The sequence below is a fragment of the Chrysemys picta genome, chromosome 12 (assembly GCF_011386835.1).
Source record: "Chrysemys picta bellii isolate R12L10 chromosome 12, ASM1138683v2, whole genome shotgun sequence".
NCBI classification, from domain to species: Eukaryota; Metazoa; Chordata; order Testudines; family Emydidae; genus Chrysemys; species Chrysemys picta.
Window position 1 is genome coordinate 5,964,798 of NC_088802.1, and position 16,996 is coordinate 5,981,793.

General features: G+C 49.9%; 1 protein-coding gene across 2 annotated transcripts in view; it reads right to left on the minus strand.

Moving 5' to 3' along the window:
* LOC122172402 (killer cell lectin-like receptor subfamily F member 1) overlaps positions 1-16,996 on the minus strand; it is a 33,658-nt gene that overhangs the window by 14,301 nt on the left and 2,361 nt on the right. The window contains exons 2-6 of one of the 2 annotated variants that reach the window (XR_010591986.1): positions 13,052-13,162; positions 12,080-12,578; positions 11,019-11,186; positions 10,201-10,355; positions 8,868-8,980 (exon numbers count right to left, since the gene is read on the minus strand). Coding sequence is in view for 1 of the 2 variants with exons in the window: in XM_065564219.1 (XP_065420291.1) it covers positions 8,864-8,980; positions 10,201-10,355; positions 11,019-11,186; positions 12,080-12,175; positions 13,052-13,136 (621 nt within the window). In the remaining variant the exon portion in view is untranslated. Of the gene's footprint in view, positions 1-8,477; positions 8,981-10,200; positions 10,356-11,018; positions 11,187-12,079; positions 12,579-13,051; positions 13,163-16,996 lie in introns of those variants that run through there. The other variant, XM_065564219.1, reaches the window with a different exon arrangement.

Below are 16,996 nucleotides of genomic sequence, written 5' to 3' on the forward strand. Positions count from 1 at the left end.
AACCAATTGACCCTATTATGGGTGAAACTTGGGTGTCCAGGCCACAAAAGCCGAGCCGTCCCCCATGCTTATGCTGTGGTTCTCTCTCCCGCTAGTGGCTGCATGACAGATATTAGGAGTCTGAGACCGACTTTAAACTAATCTAGGTGCGTCCTTTAGCCCCCGCGAGTGACTTGTGCTTTTCAGACACACAGGCCATGAGTTCAATACCTGCAACGCCCCAGGAATGTTGCCTTGCAGAAGCAATTAAAGTACATGCCTAGTCGATGCTAGCAGAACAAGACCCTTTATTTATACAGCCAGGAATACACCCTCAGCACTGGGTTAGCCCCAAATACATGCTAGCCCGGCTTGCATCCTGCCACCTACCTTTTATTTCTTCCCAGGTCACCTGTCCCATCGATGTCAGCAGCTACACAGCTAAGTAACCACTATAGAGCTGTCAAATCTTAGGAACGAAAAGGTGAAGTCCAGGGATTTCCTTATACGCACCCCCAACTCCTCCATACCCCCTCCCCCAGTGGTCAACTAGTTTTGTAGTGTGGCCAATTTAGTCGTTTTCCAACCCCCGGTACATTCGAACACCCCCTCTGATTTCAAGTCCTGGGGAAATCCCTGGAGAAGTCTCCAAATTTTCTGTGAAACAACATTTTTCATCCTTTCGACTCTTATGTTCTATTACACTAGCAGCAGTCGCACGGCTGTGGGAATTGGGCCAAGTAATCCAGCAGCTGGGGCCTCTTAGTCCAAAGTAAAAGGGTCCCCAGGCAGACTTGCAGCAAGGTGTGAATGACAACGAATATCCTTATTTCAGTTCCTGTGTAGACAGGCCCTGGGTTGTTAACTGAAGTGGTCAGGGCTCGAGCAGCAGGGCTGTAACTTCACTTTCAGGACCAGAGTGTGTCTCTTAGGCACAGAGCTACACAGGGTGTGCTGCAGAGCTGACTGTCCCGGGGGGGCACCAAGATGCATTATGTCTTAGCAAGAGCTCCCAATACCTATGGGGAACGTTCAGGGCCGGCTCCAGGCACCAGCTTACCAAACACGTGCTTGGGGCGGCCACACCAGAGAGGGGCGGCACCTCCGGCTCTTCCGCGGCAATTTGGCTGGTAGGGGGTCCCTCACTCCCGCTCGGAGCGAAGGACCTCCCGCCGAAGTGCCGCAGATCACGATCGCGGCTTTTTTGTTTGTTTGTTTTTTGTTTTTAGGGGTGGGTGGCTGCTTGGGGCGGCAAAAACCCTAGAGCCGGCCCTGGGAACGTTCCCCCTGCATCACCTTTTAGGAAGATGCAGCAAGCTCTCTCCTCTTCGGCTGGCCAGCTCCGCCTCCTTCATTGTGGCTACAGCCCTGAGGGGTGCTGGCGGGAGCAGTGGTACTCGGGAACAGGAGAGCCGTTATGCCTGGCTTCTGTGCAGGGAACCACAAGCGGTGGAAGGCGAAGGTTGGTTGATCGTTTCTTCTCTGTCCCTTCCCTTCCCTTGTGCATCTGTCAAGCCTTTAGTCCAAAGAGCAATAGGTGAGTTCTGCAAATTGTGTTCACACCCACTGGGCACCCCAGAGCCTTTATTTCCCTGTGTAAAGGGGTGTTTGCACATGGAGATTGAGGAACGTCCATTCATGAGCATCAGCATCAGAACTGCATGCACAGTATCCATTTATGCAGGTAAATATGGACACGGAAATAGCGTCTTTCTGAATTTGGTGGTGGCAGATCTGGTCAGGCTCCCCCTGCTGGCGGCTCACCAGATTACTATGAGAGGATCCAAAGGGATAGCCGTGTTAGTCTCAGGGGGTAGCCAGTGTTAGTCTGTATCTACAAAAACAACAAGGAGTCTGGTGGCACCTTAAAGACTAACAGATTTATTTGGGCATAAATATACTCACACATGAAAAGATGGGAGTTGTTAGCATTGGCCTTCCACTTGGTAAGGCAACTCCCATCTTTTCATGCGCTGTGTATTTATACCTTCCTACTGTAATTTTCACTCCATGCATCTGATGAAGTGGGTTATAGCCCACAAAAGCTTAGGCCCAAATAAATTTGTTAGTCTCTAAGGTGCCACAGGACTCCTTGTTGTTCTTGTGAGAGGATCCAGGCCCTGAATCCCCCACTGTGCTTTAAGCTTCCCTGGGTCTCAGCAGGCTGCAGGTCTGTTTTCTCCCTGGGCCTCGCTGGCATATTTTCTGGACACATCCATCCTGTCTGCCACCCCTGCTTGGAAACGGAGCCCCTCAGCCAACCCGCCCTAGCAACCTGCAACTAGTGCGAGTAGTTTAAACACACCCTCTGCCAAGTATTGCATCGAAGGTCTGAGCCTCCCAGGTTACTGCTTAACTAGGGTTACCATACGTCCGGATTTTCCTGGACATGTCCGGCTTTTTGGTCATCAAATCCCCATCCAGGGGGAAATTCCAAAAAGCTGAACATGTCCGGGGAAATAGGGAGGGGTTGTGAGGCTTGGATTCGCGCCGGAGCCACTTGGGCTTGAGGATTATGAGCCTCCTTTTGAGCACCGTGTCTCTTTAGATTGTACATTCTTTGGCTCAAGGACAGCGTCTCGCTATACGTGCAGCCGGCTCCCAACAGAATGGGATCCCCAGCGTAATTTGACCCATTTGCTGCACAGTCATAATATACATAGAGTCGTAGGACTGGAAGGGACCTCGAGAGGTCGTCTAGTCCAGCCCCCTGCACACATACAGTATTATTGTGGCATTGTTGTTAATAGAATCTTAGCGCTCTAAGCTGCTGACCGTTAAGCAAAACAGCGCTGGGGTTGGAACTTGTGGATTAGCTTATTAAGGAGACGCATGATGGCTGCCTGCATAATTATTGTTCTTCGTACTCTGCTAGAATTTAGGAGCGTAGGAATTGCCAGACTGGGTCAGACCTGAGGTTCTTCAGTCTCCCTGTCTCTGACAGTGGCCAGTACCAGCTGCCACAGGGGAAGAACCCACATGAGTTCTCATCCTGATCTATAATAGAGTCTAGATCCCTCAGAGATAGATTAATGGCTTAAGCCCTGCAGCGGGAGAGTTAATGTCCTGTACAAAGCCCATGGTAATCCGATAACATAATGGAGATCAATTGTTCTCCATGACCACTGAACATAGGACAAGAAGTTCACACACAGACTCTGCCCTCGCTGAGATCCAGGGATTTGGGCCGGGCGCTGCACAGACAGAGTGAGAGGGAGTCGCTGCCCACAAGAGTTCACGTTCAGAGGCAGCGTAGTCAGCTGGTGGCAGATCCTCTCCGCCGGCCACCTCCGGCCTGTTCTTACAAAGGGAATTTCTACACCCGTTGAGATCCCCGAAGCTCCGAAACCTGCCAACAGATCCAGCTAATTTCCACTGCCATATAATCCTCCTCCTGTGCTGTTTCCCCATCTCACTTACCCACCTTCGGCTACCGCTACCCCCTGAAATATACACAGCCACTCACAGGGCAAACGACAGGGAGATTTATTGCCCCCTAAATGAAGATTGGGACTGCATCATCTTCTAGTCACTTGTAACTGTGACCTTTGTGTCTATGTTTGCAAATTTTGTTAATGCCGACCCCATGCTTTTAAAAATAACCAGTCAGGCCCCGCAAAATCACAAGGTTATAGTAAAAAAATCTTTGAGAATTTTTTTGGAAAAACAAACAAACAAACTAAATCATGGGTTCTTTTTCTGATTTCTGAACCTCTAGGGGTCATGTTTTTAAGTTTTTCTCCATAACTGTGAAAGGTAAAAACTTACTGTTTATTAAAACAAAAAACCTGAGCTGCTCACATGATTCCAGGAGCTGGGGCTTTTCAGAAAAACACCAGCTATCTTGAGATTCACAATGAAATCAGGAGAGCGGGCAGCACTGACATGTTAGGGGAGAATGTTAAAGTTGGGATTGTTCTGCAGTCCAGATGCTATGATCGTGAGCAGCGAATGATTATACGGCAGTGGCTTATTGGCTGTGTCCCTTCATTATTCGTTCTCAGACATTCTACAGTGGTGAGGGTTGAACTTCCTTTACAAAAGTGTTAAGATGGTTTTTGGGGTGTCAGCGGGGTTCCCACTGCATCCCACTTTCACCTTTGGCTTATTGAATCTGGCATTTTATTACTCATTTAAATTATCTAGTCATATTATCATTGAAGTTGTGATATTGCAAACAGTTAAGCACACGCTTAGTGATTAGCATGTGTGTAGCTGTTTGTATGATCCAAATCTTGAACTGTAAACGCTATGGGGCAGGGACTGTCTCTGTGCAGCGCCTGACACAACGGGGCCCTGATAGTGTTGCCAACCATCGAGGATTGGCCTGGAGTCTCCCAGAATCAGCATAGATCTCCTGGTCACTACTGAAAGCAATCCAGTAGATTTTAATAGGATATTTTTAGAAAATGACATTACGTCATGTTGGGCACGGGGGGGGAGGGGGCGGAGGGAGGGGGATCTCCCAGAATATCTTCAGTCGGAGTCAGCAACCCTAGGCCCCGATCTCAGTTGGAGTGGGGAGTGTCTCTCGCTATGTGTCTGTGCAGTGCCCGGCACAATGGGGCTCTGATCTCAGCTGGGGCAGGGCCTATCTCTCCCTGTGTGTCTGTGCAGCACCCGGCACCATGGGGCCCTGGTCTCAGGGCCTATATCCCACTTCACAATATTACTAGTAAATAAATACAAAGCTGGAAAGCAACACAATGTTTTCACAAACATTTATTTTCCCTTAGAAGTGACCGTGCTTTGCATCCAGGACACACAGACGGGGTCTGCAACAAGGAAAAGGCGCTGCAGCCTGTAAAGGGTTAACTGGTCACATGGCTAGTTGGGGCAGCATATTAAAGGAAGCTGGGTTAAAGGGGAACAAAGTGGGGGTGGAAGTGGAGGTTCCCTGGGAATGGGGGCAGGGAGACAGGAAGGAATCGTGAAGGGAGGTTCTGAGACTTAGCATTTGTGGGGGAGGGGCTCCAGGCTGGGAGGGTTGGTCCCTACCTGCTCCCAGGCCCGTTCCAGCCTCCTTGGTCCCACTCTTGCCCCCCACCCCCAAGCTGTGCGCCCATTGTGCAATGTTGCAATATTTCCATTGCGGGGGCACTAGCTCCCCGGCTTTGCCAGCCCTGGGGGGAGGGGTGTGTCCTCTTTATTCCTGGGGGCTGTAGTGCGGAAAACCTCTGGCAATTAGGGCCCAGTGGGTGGATTTGCTTTTCTTTAGTGGACAATAAAACCATTGACGGTTGACGTCAAAGGCGCCAATGTCCACCAGCTGGGGTTCTGGCCCCCTTGTCTCCGGTGGAGCTATGGCTGAGTCACGCCAGCAGGGCTCTGGCCCCAGCTTCTGACATGACATTTATAAGTAAAGCTGAAAATACTGTAGATGTTTCAGACACTGAAGGCCTTTTCCTGTCCCGATCAGTCGTGCCGCTGTCTATAGCAGGAACGCTGCTTTCTGGCAGAGCCATTTTAATTCAGTGCTGCAGACTTCAAATTCAATCTTAGTCTTTTTTAATGCTCCACAGTCGCTCTCTCCAGGCTGATGTAATTCTGGGAGTTGCCTGTGGAATGAAGCAGAAAGTCCCTGTCAGTTTGTTTCTGTTGATTAAAGAGCCGGTAGCAGCTCTTCCTCGTGGGGTGTCAGGTTGTGGTTCCTTCTTTCATCTTTGTATTTCCCCCCCCCACAGCCCCATTGTGGGAAATGGGTTGGTCAGTTGGGTCCTGGAGAACCCGTGTCCATGTTACCAAACCTTAAACAACACGACCCCATTACGCCCGTTTTGGTGCCCCCCTGGGGGACTCAGCTCTGCAGCTCACCCTGTGTAGCTCAGTGACTAAGAGACACACTCTGGTCCTGAAAGTGAAGTTACAGCCCTGCTGCGCGAGCCCTGACCACTTCAGTTCAACACCCCAGGGCCTGTTTACACAGGAACTGGAACGGAAATAAGGATATTTGTTGTCATTCACACCTTGCCACAAGTCTGCCTGGGGACCCTTTTATTGAGGACTCAGAGGGCCCTCCTAGAATTTAGCTTAAATCAGTAAATTACTGCTCTGTTTTTAGAACAGGAGTACTTGTGGCACCTTAGAGACTAACAAATTTATTTGAGCATAAGCTTTCGTGGATTACAGCCCACTTCTTCGGATGCATATAGAATGGAACATGTAGTGAGGAGATATATATACACACATACAGAGAGCATGAACAGGTGGGAGTTGTCTTACCAACTCTAAGAGGCCAATTAATTGAGAGAAAAAACTTTTGTAGTGATAATCAAGATAGCCCATTACAGACAGGTTGACAAGAGGTGTGAGAATACTTAACATGGGGTAAATCTTGATTATCATTACAAAATTTTTTTCTCTTAATTAATTAGCCTCTTAGAGTTGGTATATGTACATGTATGTTCATTGAATCTATTTCCCCATGTTAAGTATTCTCACATCTCTTGTCAAATTGTCTGTAATGGGCTATCTTGTTTCTTCTCTGTCCCTTCCCTTGTGCATCTGTCAAGCCTTTAGTCTAGAGAGCAACAGGCGAGTTCTGCAAATTGTGTGCATGCCCACTGGGCACCCCAGAGCCTTTATTTACCTGAGTAAAGGGTGTTTGCACATGGAGATTGAGGAACACTCGTTAGAGAGCATCAGAACTGCATGCCCAGGTCCCCATTGCAGGTAAATATGGACGTTCAAATAGTGTCTTTCTGAATTTGGGCTCCCCCTGCTGGCGGCTCACCAGATTGCTGTGAAGGATCCAGGCCCTGAATCCCCCACTGTTGCTTTAAGCTTCCCTGGGTCTCAGCAGGCCATACGTGCCGATTCTGTGGGTGCTTTGAGGCTGGAGCACCCAAGGGGAAAAATTAGTAGGTGCTCTGCACCCACTGGCAGCCAAGCTCCCCTCACCCCCCACCTCCTTCTCCTCCTCCTCTGAGCGTGCTGCATCCCTACTCCTCCGCCTGCCTCCCAGCAATCCCCACCCCCGTAGCCACCGCAAAACAGCTGTTTGGCAGCATTAGCATGCTCCGGCAGTGGGGGGAGGAGCGGGAACATGGCGCGCTCAAGGGAGGAAGTGGGGAAGAGGCAGGTCCAGAGTTGGGATTTGGGGAAGGAATTGAAAGGTTGACAGGGAGAGGGCGGAGTTGGGGCAGGGACAGGGCCGGCTCCAGCTTTTTTGCCGCCCCAAAGATAAAGCCGATCAGTGGCACTTCGGCTCAATCGCGCCGCTTCATTCTTCGCTCCCTCTTTTCCTCTTTGGCGGCACTTCGGCAGCAGCTCAAAGAGGAAGAGAGGGACTGAGGGACCCGCCGCCAAATTGCCGCTGAAGACCTGGACGTGCTGCCCCTTTCCATTGGCCGCCCCAAGCACCTGCTTCCTTCGCTGGTGCCTGGAGATGGCCCTGGGCGGGGACTTTGGGGAAGGTTTGGAATGGGGGCGGGGAAGGGGTGGGAAGAGGCAGAGCAGGGCAGGGGCGGAGCCTCATGGAAGGGGTGGGGTGGGGGCGGGGACTGAGCGGGGGGTCGAGTCCCCCGGGGGAAAGAGGGGAAGTCGGTGCCTATGCAGCAGGCTGCAGGTCTGTTTTCTCCCTGGGTCTTGCTGGCTCATTTCCTGGGCACCGCCACCCTCAGTCTCCCACCCCTGCTTGGAAACGGAGCCCTCAGCCCCCCCGCCCTAGCAACCTGCAACTAGCGCGAGCAGTTTAAACACACCCTCTGCCAGTAGTGCACCAACGGTCTGAGCCTCCAGTCCCGGGTGACTGTTTAACGTTCTCAGGGGACACGGGGCAGTTGTAGGGTTGCCAAGTCTCCCGGACTGGAAGTCATTTTGCAGCAACGGCGTCCCCATTTGCGTCAATGTCCGGGAGAGTTGGCAACCCTAGGCAGTTGTGAAGTGTGAAATGCACAGACAGGCTTGGCACAGAATTCGAATGGCGCTAGTGCCCTCTGCTTCAGACAAAGCACAAGCGAGAACAGATCATTTAGAAAACAACCAGCACACCATGCCCTTCACTAGCTCCCCCTTCCCTTGGGAATCCTTGCGGGGTCTGTGCTATGGAAGGTGGGGGTCCCTCTGCCCCATCAGACTCCTACGTGCAGCTGCTCTCAGCTTCAGCTGATAGAAATCGTAGAGCTGGAAGGGACTTTGAGAGTACGCGCGCACACACACACACACACACACACACACACACACACACACACACACACGCACTCGCTCTCTCTCTCTGTGCTGAGGCAAGCAAGACCAAGCACACAGAATGGCTGACGAGGATGAGAGGTCAGCTCCTGTCCTTTCATAACCTTCCAGACCCTCTGTCTTATAAGCTTAACATGTAAGAATGTGATTCCAACCCCGCCCCAACAGGTGACTCATTGCTGGGCAACCTCTCCTCTGCTGAACTAGTACCTCAGGGCAGGGACCAGCCTTTTGTCTAGAGCAAGTATATGTCCGTGGTCAGGCACTTAAGTGATTGACCCTCTTTTGCTAGTCCTCTGCCACACCCATGCCTTGGATTTCCAGTTCAACCTGGAGGCAAACACACAAAAATATGACAACTAGCGCTCCCCCGAACCCCCCATTTAAAATGCAGTTTGCAGCTTGGTAAAGATACCGGGAATGTGCCTAATCTTGCTCAAAGTCCTAAATTGGACAGACGGATTCCACGGAATGTCACCGGTGCAAGGCTTAAGTAAGCTGCCGTTTCAGAAGTGGGCAGGCTTAGATTATCACAGCACCTGAGTCACAGGTGAAATCCATTCCAGTGACCTACACTGTGTCTCTCAACTGCTACGAGTCCCAGAGGAGCTGGTGTGGGACACTCCGCATGGTCTGAACCAGCAAATTACATGGCAGGGCATTTTCTAAGCATGAAATAGTAAAACTCAGGAGCCACTCACAGTTCTTCGTGGACAGGGGCACCGTCCAGCCAGGTCCACTTCCCTTGTGTCAAGTTAAATGTTAAGCCAATCCAAACAGCATGGTCAGCTGGTAGGACAGGCTGCAGGGAATCCTGCAATAGAAGCGGCTGGGTGAATGTATTGCTCTAGAAGTCTTTTATGTCTGCCCCAGCGTTAGCAGCATATGGAATTAAGACAGATCCCGAGATGCTGCAGTGCAGAAAAACCTAACGGCAATAAACCGGCACAACACGCTGTGCTGGACAAAATCGCTCGACTTCTCTGGGCCTCGGTTTCCCCTTTGTGAAATGGGGATAATGAGCCTTTGTTTGACCGTCTGATCTATTTGGATAGTAAATTCTTTGGCTCAGGGACCATGTCTACCGATGGGCACAGCCAGCTCCCCATGGAATGAGGCCCCCATCCTCCCTGGGCCCACTAGTTGTGCTCCCTGAATGGAAATAGATAATGATGATGATGATGGTGACATTATTATTCATAATAGATCTGGAATCGTAGCTCTCTGAGCTGCTGACCTGTAAACAAAATGTCTGTCACTCACTGCTGGGGTTGGAACCACATTCTTACCAGTTACTTTTTCATGGAGATGCCCAGCAGGTCCTTAGATAATTATTGTAATTTGTGCTCTGGTAGAATTTAGGAACACAGGATTTGCCAGACGAGATCAGACCCTGGTCCATCTAGCCGAGTGCCCTGTCTCCCACAATGGCCGGCACTGGCTGCTTCAGAGGAAGGCGTAAGAACTCCGCAATAGCAGACACAGGACGATCTCACCCCACCCTGGTTCCCATCCTGATCTCTAGTAGATCAATTCAAGGTCTCTAACAGATCAATGGCTTCAGCCCTGCAGCGGGAGGTTTACTGTCCTGTACAAAGCTCTTCCAGCATTAACTGAGATCTCTGGATATTTATTATCCACATTAGCTTCCAATCTCTTTTTGACTTTTATTTTTGAGCCCCAATCAATTACCTGGGCCCCATTGTGCTAGGTCATGCAGTGGTTCTCGAACTGGGGGTCAGGCGGGACCCCAAAGTGGGTTGCGACCCCATTTTAATGACTTGCTGTGGCCCGAGGGCTTCAGCCCGCAGCAGCCGTGCTCAGGCTCCGGCCCTCCCTATCTGGCCAGGGAGGGGGCACTTGGGCTTCATCTCCATCCCCACTCCCCCGCCCAGGGGCATGTATTAATTTTCATTGTCAGAAGGGGGTCGCGGTGCAATGAAGTTTGAGAACTGCTCTATAGAGACACGTAACAAAGAGAACAGAGACGTGATGAATGGCTCTCTCTGTGCCCCAACATAAAATATACGTTACCATCTGTTCCTGATCCTGGATCACCAGCATTTGAGATCTCTTCCTTGAACAGTCGTCATGGCTCATGCTCCAGGTGTCAGCCTCGTTCGAAAGCCAGTAGCACTTGTCCCCATGCAGCACCCAGTCCCTGGGGCAGAGTTTGCACCTGGAGCCACCTGCAGGGGGCAGTGGGAAGAGGTGGAGATCATTAATGCTTCTGCAGCTTCTGAACACTGAGGGATTCTTTCAACTGCAGAGTCAGAGAAATCTCCTAGAGCTAATCCCTGCAGCCTTTCCTGGGGGCTGGCCTGTTCTCCCCTCCTGGCTAACCCACCCTCCTCCCAATTCCCTGAGCTGAAATCGGGTTATTTGTCAGTAACCACTGCCGAGAAAGCATTAAAGACACAGCGCACTGCAGCAGAGGAAACAGAACAAGTCTTTAGTGCCTGGTGCTGCCAAATGGCAGGGATCTGTTGAATAGGCCAGTGTGACACCCCCCATATCAGTCCTCAACAGCAATAGAACCACAGAGCTTGAATGCTAAAAGCACACCTCACTTGGACTAAAGAAGCAGCTCCCTTGGCTAGTAGCAGTAGTAGACTCCTATCCTTATATGTGGAACAGCCACTAGAGAGAGACACCCATAGCTCATAGTTCAGAAGTGGGATTTCATAACCTTCCAGACCCTCTGTCTTATAAGCTTAATAAGCTCACCGAACCAGTGAGTTATGCCATCAACGTGAATGCAGTTGGGACTCACACAGCACAGCGGTGAGTGGGTCAGACAGCAGTCCCTTTGCGATGCAGGTGTGAAGTGGGTCACAGTGAACTGCAGTTACCTGCTGAGCTTATCTGGGCCGGATCACACAGACTCTGCTTTAGACGAGAAAACAAGTCCTCCAGGCTGGCGTTGTGTTCTCCTCCACTTCCGGTTTGCTGAGTGACACCGTCGCTTTCCGCGGGGTTTCCTTTCGGACAGGGGCTCTGACAAACTTTGTAACAACATCCTGTAAAAGATAGTCCGGGATGGGAACATTGAGAGCACAGGGCTGTGATAGATCAGTGATAAAGGAGTGACTCTGGCTTAGTTGACACACAGACTTGCGCAGTTTAACGTAATCAGTTTTTAAATTAGTGTAAAAGGCTTAAGAGTTGCTTATCTTGATTATGATTACATCTCTTTTAACACAATGTGGCCCCTATTGTGTGCGCAATTATACTGACACAGGAATGTTTGTATCAGTTAATTCACAGCAATGTTAACACTTTTATATTGGTATAACTACATCCACATTAGGGCTTACACTGGTTCAGTACATTGGGTCCAAACATAACCCCAGACTCATCAGTGAAAAGGCACAGGTGAAAAATGGCCAAAGCCCACAATCTGTTTCCCTAGAAGCCGTTTATTTCACTAGATCACTGCATCAGTTACATCAGGGCACTCAGAGCAATTGGCTCAGGCTCTTTTCAGACTCAGGCAGTTATCCCTGCATCGGTTATACTTGAGGCACTTCCCCTACTCAGAGCAATTGGCTCTTTTGTAGACTAATTATACAGCTTTAACTGTTAGAAATGCAACGTCTGCTGTCATTAAATAATTATTGTCTGCCCACTGTTGTCCTACCACCCCATAATTTTCCACAAATGTGAACATTTAAATAGATACAAATACAAAAATCTTAAAACCCATAATTTTGAAAGTTTAACTTGATAAAAATAGAAAAAAGTGTTTAAAATAAACACTGATATTCTTTGTTGAAATTATAAAAAAAATAATTTCAATCTGCCAAGCCTAGTTATACTGGTGCTTAGCTAGGGTGTTAGAACCCTAGAAATCTACCTACAACAGATTGGATTTCATAGATTTAAAAGATTAGTTGGGATCCCGGACACTTACCCCAGGCGCCCAGTGCAATCACTAACGTCTGTATGATACAACAGGCCCCCAAAGCTCCTAGGGCGATTTTGTAACAACGGGCACTCGTAGGAGACCCTGGAAGATGAAAGATTTAGTGAAACATCATCGCTAATTAGTTAACTCCAGCAAAGTGCTTTGAATAGGAAAGATGCTAAAGCAGCAGTAAATGTTATTATCGGCCCTGAATCTTAGTTCCAAAATTCTCCCTGAAGCCAACCAGCATGTTGCCAGATGACACTGGAGATTGGGGTTTAATTCCTTGCCGGGCCACAGATTCCTTGCTTCATCCCAGGCAACTTCACTCAATCTCAGACACTGCGGTGATGAGCGCGGGGTTGGAACCGAGTAGAATCTCGGGTCTCATTGTCCACTATCCTCTCCTAGGCTGTAAATACTTTAGGGGCGGGACTTCTTTCTGGTTATGTCTGTACAGCACCTGGCACAAAAAGGTTCCAATCATGGATGGGGTCTCTAGGCGCTATTGAAAAACAAAGATGAAATAATAACAACAATAATAAATGCTACTGTCAGCTCCAGCGGCAGGTCAGTAAGACTGTCATTTTAAATTGAGATTTAAAAAATTAGTCTGCAAAATTATTTCAGCGGGAAATACTGGAAATCTGCAAACCTAACTCGGACCTGAAAAGAGGATTTCTTCAATACCAGAATAATAACTGCACATCTAGCACCAGCAATACCAGAGTCCAGACTCAAGTAACAATTTTTTCAGACTGAGCCTCTTTCTACTCCAAAGTATTGTCTGTACAGTCAGGGGAGATGCCCAAGGCCACAGATCCAGGATTAGAACCCAGATCTTTCACTCGCTAGACTACACAGCCTCTCATCTCCAGGGAAAATGCTTTCTACTCGTTCCTTCCTTGAAATCTCTGGCATAAAAACCCAGATCTCAATGGCGGTATGTCTCAAACTGAAGACATTCTATGTCAATACCTGGGCTTCCATCTGGAGACGGACAGGCTGAGTTTCCCCTCTTCGGCCGGAGGTTCAATACCGTGTAACCTTCGTCGTCCTCCATCTTCCCCAAACTCAACGGAACTGTATCTTCATCAAGCAAACAGACCAAAATGAGAATTAAGTGCCCACAAGAGTGAAACTGACCCACTGCAGCCTTTACGAGAAGTTTTCACAGCTTCTTGGCCCTGTGAGACCACACAGGAAATTTAGATTTGTGGGTTGAAAACATGCTGCCCAATTCTCAGGTCCAGCTGAGTGGAGCTCTCGTGTCGGACGTATTCAGTGCCCCTTGTTTGTGGTTCAGAAACATTTTTGAACAGAAAGTGGCTTTTTTTCTAGTTGCAAAACTTCATGGGAAATGTTCATTTCTTTGAAAGTGTTTGCGGTTATTTGGCAAAAAAAGGCGCTTTTCTGCTTTTTTCTTCCCCTTTCTCTCTCTTGTTTTATCTTTTTACCTCTGAAAAAGGAGGAAAAAAGAGAAGGGGAGAAAGCTAGAGAAAGCGGGAGTGGAACTAAAACTTTTTTTCCCCTCTTATAAAAAATATTATTATTATTTTGTAAAAAGACCTGGAAAAAACATGCCACCTTTGTACTCCACGGCCCCAGAGCCTGCCTTCCCAAGTGGTTTGCACTGGGCCAGCTACGGCCCTGTAATCAGGGTGTTTCTCCAGTACAGAAACTAGGGGTCACCCAATGAAATTAATGAGCAGCAGGTTTAAAACAAACAAAAGGATGTATTTCTTCACACAACGCACTGTTAACCCATGGAACTCCTTGCCAGAGGATGTTGTGAAGGCCAAGACTATAACAGGGTTCAAAAAAGAAGTAGATAAGTTTATGGAGGGTAGGTCCATCAATGGCTATTAGCCAGGAGAGGCAGGAATGGTGTCCCTAGCCTCTGTTTGCCAGAAGCTGGGAATGAGCGACAAGGGATGGATCACTTGATGATTCCCTGTTCTGTTCATTCCCTCTGGGACACCTGGCATTGGCCACTGTCAGAAGACATGATACTGGACTAGATGGACCTTGGGTCTGACCCAGTCTGGCCATTCTTATGTTCAGGTAAAGCCTCAAACCAGGTAGTGATTGTGGTCCAAGGCGCCATTATATCAGCTGGGGTTCACCAGATGCAGCATCTCTTGGGCCACATCTCCCCTGCCCTGGATCACCCTCAATGTCAAGGGGAATATAGAGACATCTATGCCAGCTCTGCCTATGGCACTGTTAGGAGTATCTCACAGTCTCTATTGTATGTCTCCTCACAACATCCCTGTGATGTAAGGCAATGCCATTATCTCCATTTTACAGATTGGGAATGGAGACACAGAAGCTAAGTGACTCGCCCAAGGTTCCACAGGAAGCTTGTGTCAGAACAGGGAACTGAACACCGGTTCCTGAAGTTCTACACTAACAACTTTATTACCGGACCATTCTTCCTCTATGCCAGCCACTGGCTCCCCCACAACAAGGTTTCCTCAGCTGCACAGTGAGGGCAACTTGATGGACCCTTTGCGCTGTTGCAGTGGCACAAAGGGGCCATCTAGGGGGCTGAGAATCTGGCTCAGGTGATATAGTCCTATGGACGTATGAATATGAGGCTGGAGATCTCAGCTCTTTCAGATGCAGGACGATTATAAGGCAGATAAAAAAAATAAATGTAACCCCAGCCTTGTCAGGAACAAGTGAAAAATAGCCCAAGCCCACAATCTATTTCCACAGAACCTGTTTATTTCACTAGGTCACTGCATCAGTTGCATCAGGGGCCAGGCAGTTCCTGCTTCAGAGCGATTAGTTCAGGCTCTTTGCAAACTCAGGCAGGTATCCCTGCATCAGTTACACTGGAGGCACTTCTCCCTCTCAGAGCAGTTATCTCAGGCTCTTGCAGACTCAGGCAGACATGTCTCAGGCCACCTTTCTAAGCTTTTCTTCCCAACCATGAGAGTTCGAGATCTGCTTTAAAAAAAATGAAGGCTGAGATTCTGCTGTAATCACATGACTCCAGAAGCTGGGGCCCTAATCTTGGGCCCGTAGTTCCTAGGTCTTAATAATCCCCAATGGGTCATCCAGTTATCTCTCATATCTCCTCTGATCCAGCCCTCCCACCCTTCTTTCTCACTCGTTGTCCCATCCTGGGGCCCTATGTAGATCTCCCTCCCACAACAACATCCGTGGCCTATACCATAAGTGCCGACTTACTCAGATCCCAGGGGGTGCTCGACTCCCGCTCTGCCCTAGGCCCCGCACCCACTCCACCCCTTCTCCCAAGCCCCCACCCTGTCCCACCTCTTCCCACCCCTGCCCCGCCTCTTTCTTCCCCCTCCCCCTGCATCTTCCTGCCCCTGCTCCTCCCCCTTCAGCACCTCCTGAACACCACTGAACATCTGATCCAAGGCAGGTGGGAGGCGCTGGGGGGAGGGGGAGGCACTGATCTGTGGGGCTTCTGGAGGGTGCTAAGCACCCACTATTTTATCAGAGCACCCATGAAGTCAGCGCCTATGGCCTATACCGCAATGGTTCTGTTTACCAAGAGGACGCAGAGTGCAGGGGGCCCTTTGCAAGGTGATTCTGAAACCAGAGCACTTTTTTGACACTTTTTGCAAACAGGCAGAACAACAGTGGCTTGAGATCACACAGGAAAAGAGTCAGTTGCTGGTCACTGCTGCATCTCATCACCTCGGCGGCTTCTGCGGTGCAGATTTTCCATTAGACAAACAGGCCTGAAGCCGGAGAATTCGGGCCTGCCCTAAAAATAAATCCCTCCCGCTTAAAACAAAATCTGCAAGTTCACATGCATCTGAGGGTGTGGGGGGACCATGGGTTTCAGCAATACGTGGGACTAGTTCTATTCCATATAGGTTCTTATACCTTGCTCACCACCACAGCATCTGAGCACCTTCCAGTCGTGCATTAAGCAACGTGACTAACATCCGTCACACGTTTGTTCTCTCATCCTGTCCTTAGGGGGAAATGTGTGTGCAGAGGAGTCATGTATTTAATTTAGAGAAGGCAGCTCAAAGAAGTGCTCCTTGACCTTGGAGCAGAAGGTGGGTGGCTTGGGAAGGTCCGTAGTTCTTGGGAGAATTCACGGCAGGCTGGAGACAGTTTCTGTCTCTTGTACAGGTGAGCGTTCCCCTTATTTTAGAGTCCGATTGGGCTGGAAGTCCAAAGTTATCCCCCATTGTTTTCACCCCAGAGGTTTAGATCCATTTGGAGATCCTGGGCCCAGGCCACGGAGCGCCTTGAAGATCAGGACCGGAAATGGCTTTGGCTTCCTAGAAGAATGGATCCAACTTTGTCAGTGAGGCCCAGAGGAATCTGATCTTTAGGCTTTAAGGTGTGTTTGTGAGTGAACTGAATGCTCCTAAGATAGGAGGGCCTCCTGGATAGGATTACCATATCTCAAAAATAAAAAAAAAGGACCCTCCACGGGCCCTGGCCCCGCCCATTTCCCCGCCCCAACCCCACCCCAACCCCACCCCTTCCCCACCCTAACTCCGCCCCCTCCTCCCTTCCACTTCCAGCCAGGGGGAAAGGGCTGCCCCAGTGCTACCGGCTTCAGGGTTTGCCGGGCAGCCCCCAGACCCTGCGCCCCCAGCTGGCGCTTCCCCAGCGCAGCTGGAGCCCGGGAGGGGAAGCGCCCAGCCGGGGGCGCAGGGTCTGGAGGCTGCCCAGCAAACCGTGAAGCCGGTAGCGCTCGGGCTTTGGGCAGCCCCTATGCCTCCGGACCCTGAGCCCCCAGCCGGGCACTTCCCCTCCCGGGTTCCAGCGGCGCAGGGTCCGGAAGCACGGGGGCTGCCCAAAGCCGGTATCGCTCGGGCAGCCCGGCTCTTAAACAGAGCCGATGAGGAGCAGAGCCTCCAGCCGCGGCTCTGCTCCTCTTCGGCTCTGTGTAACTGACACAGTGTCGGTTACACAGAGCCA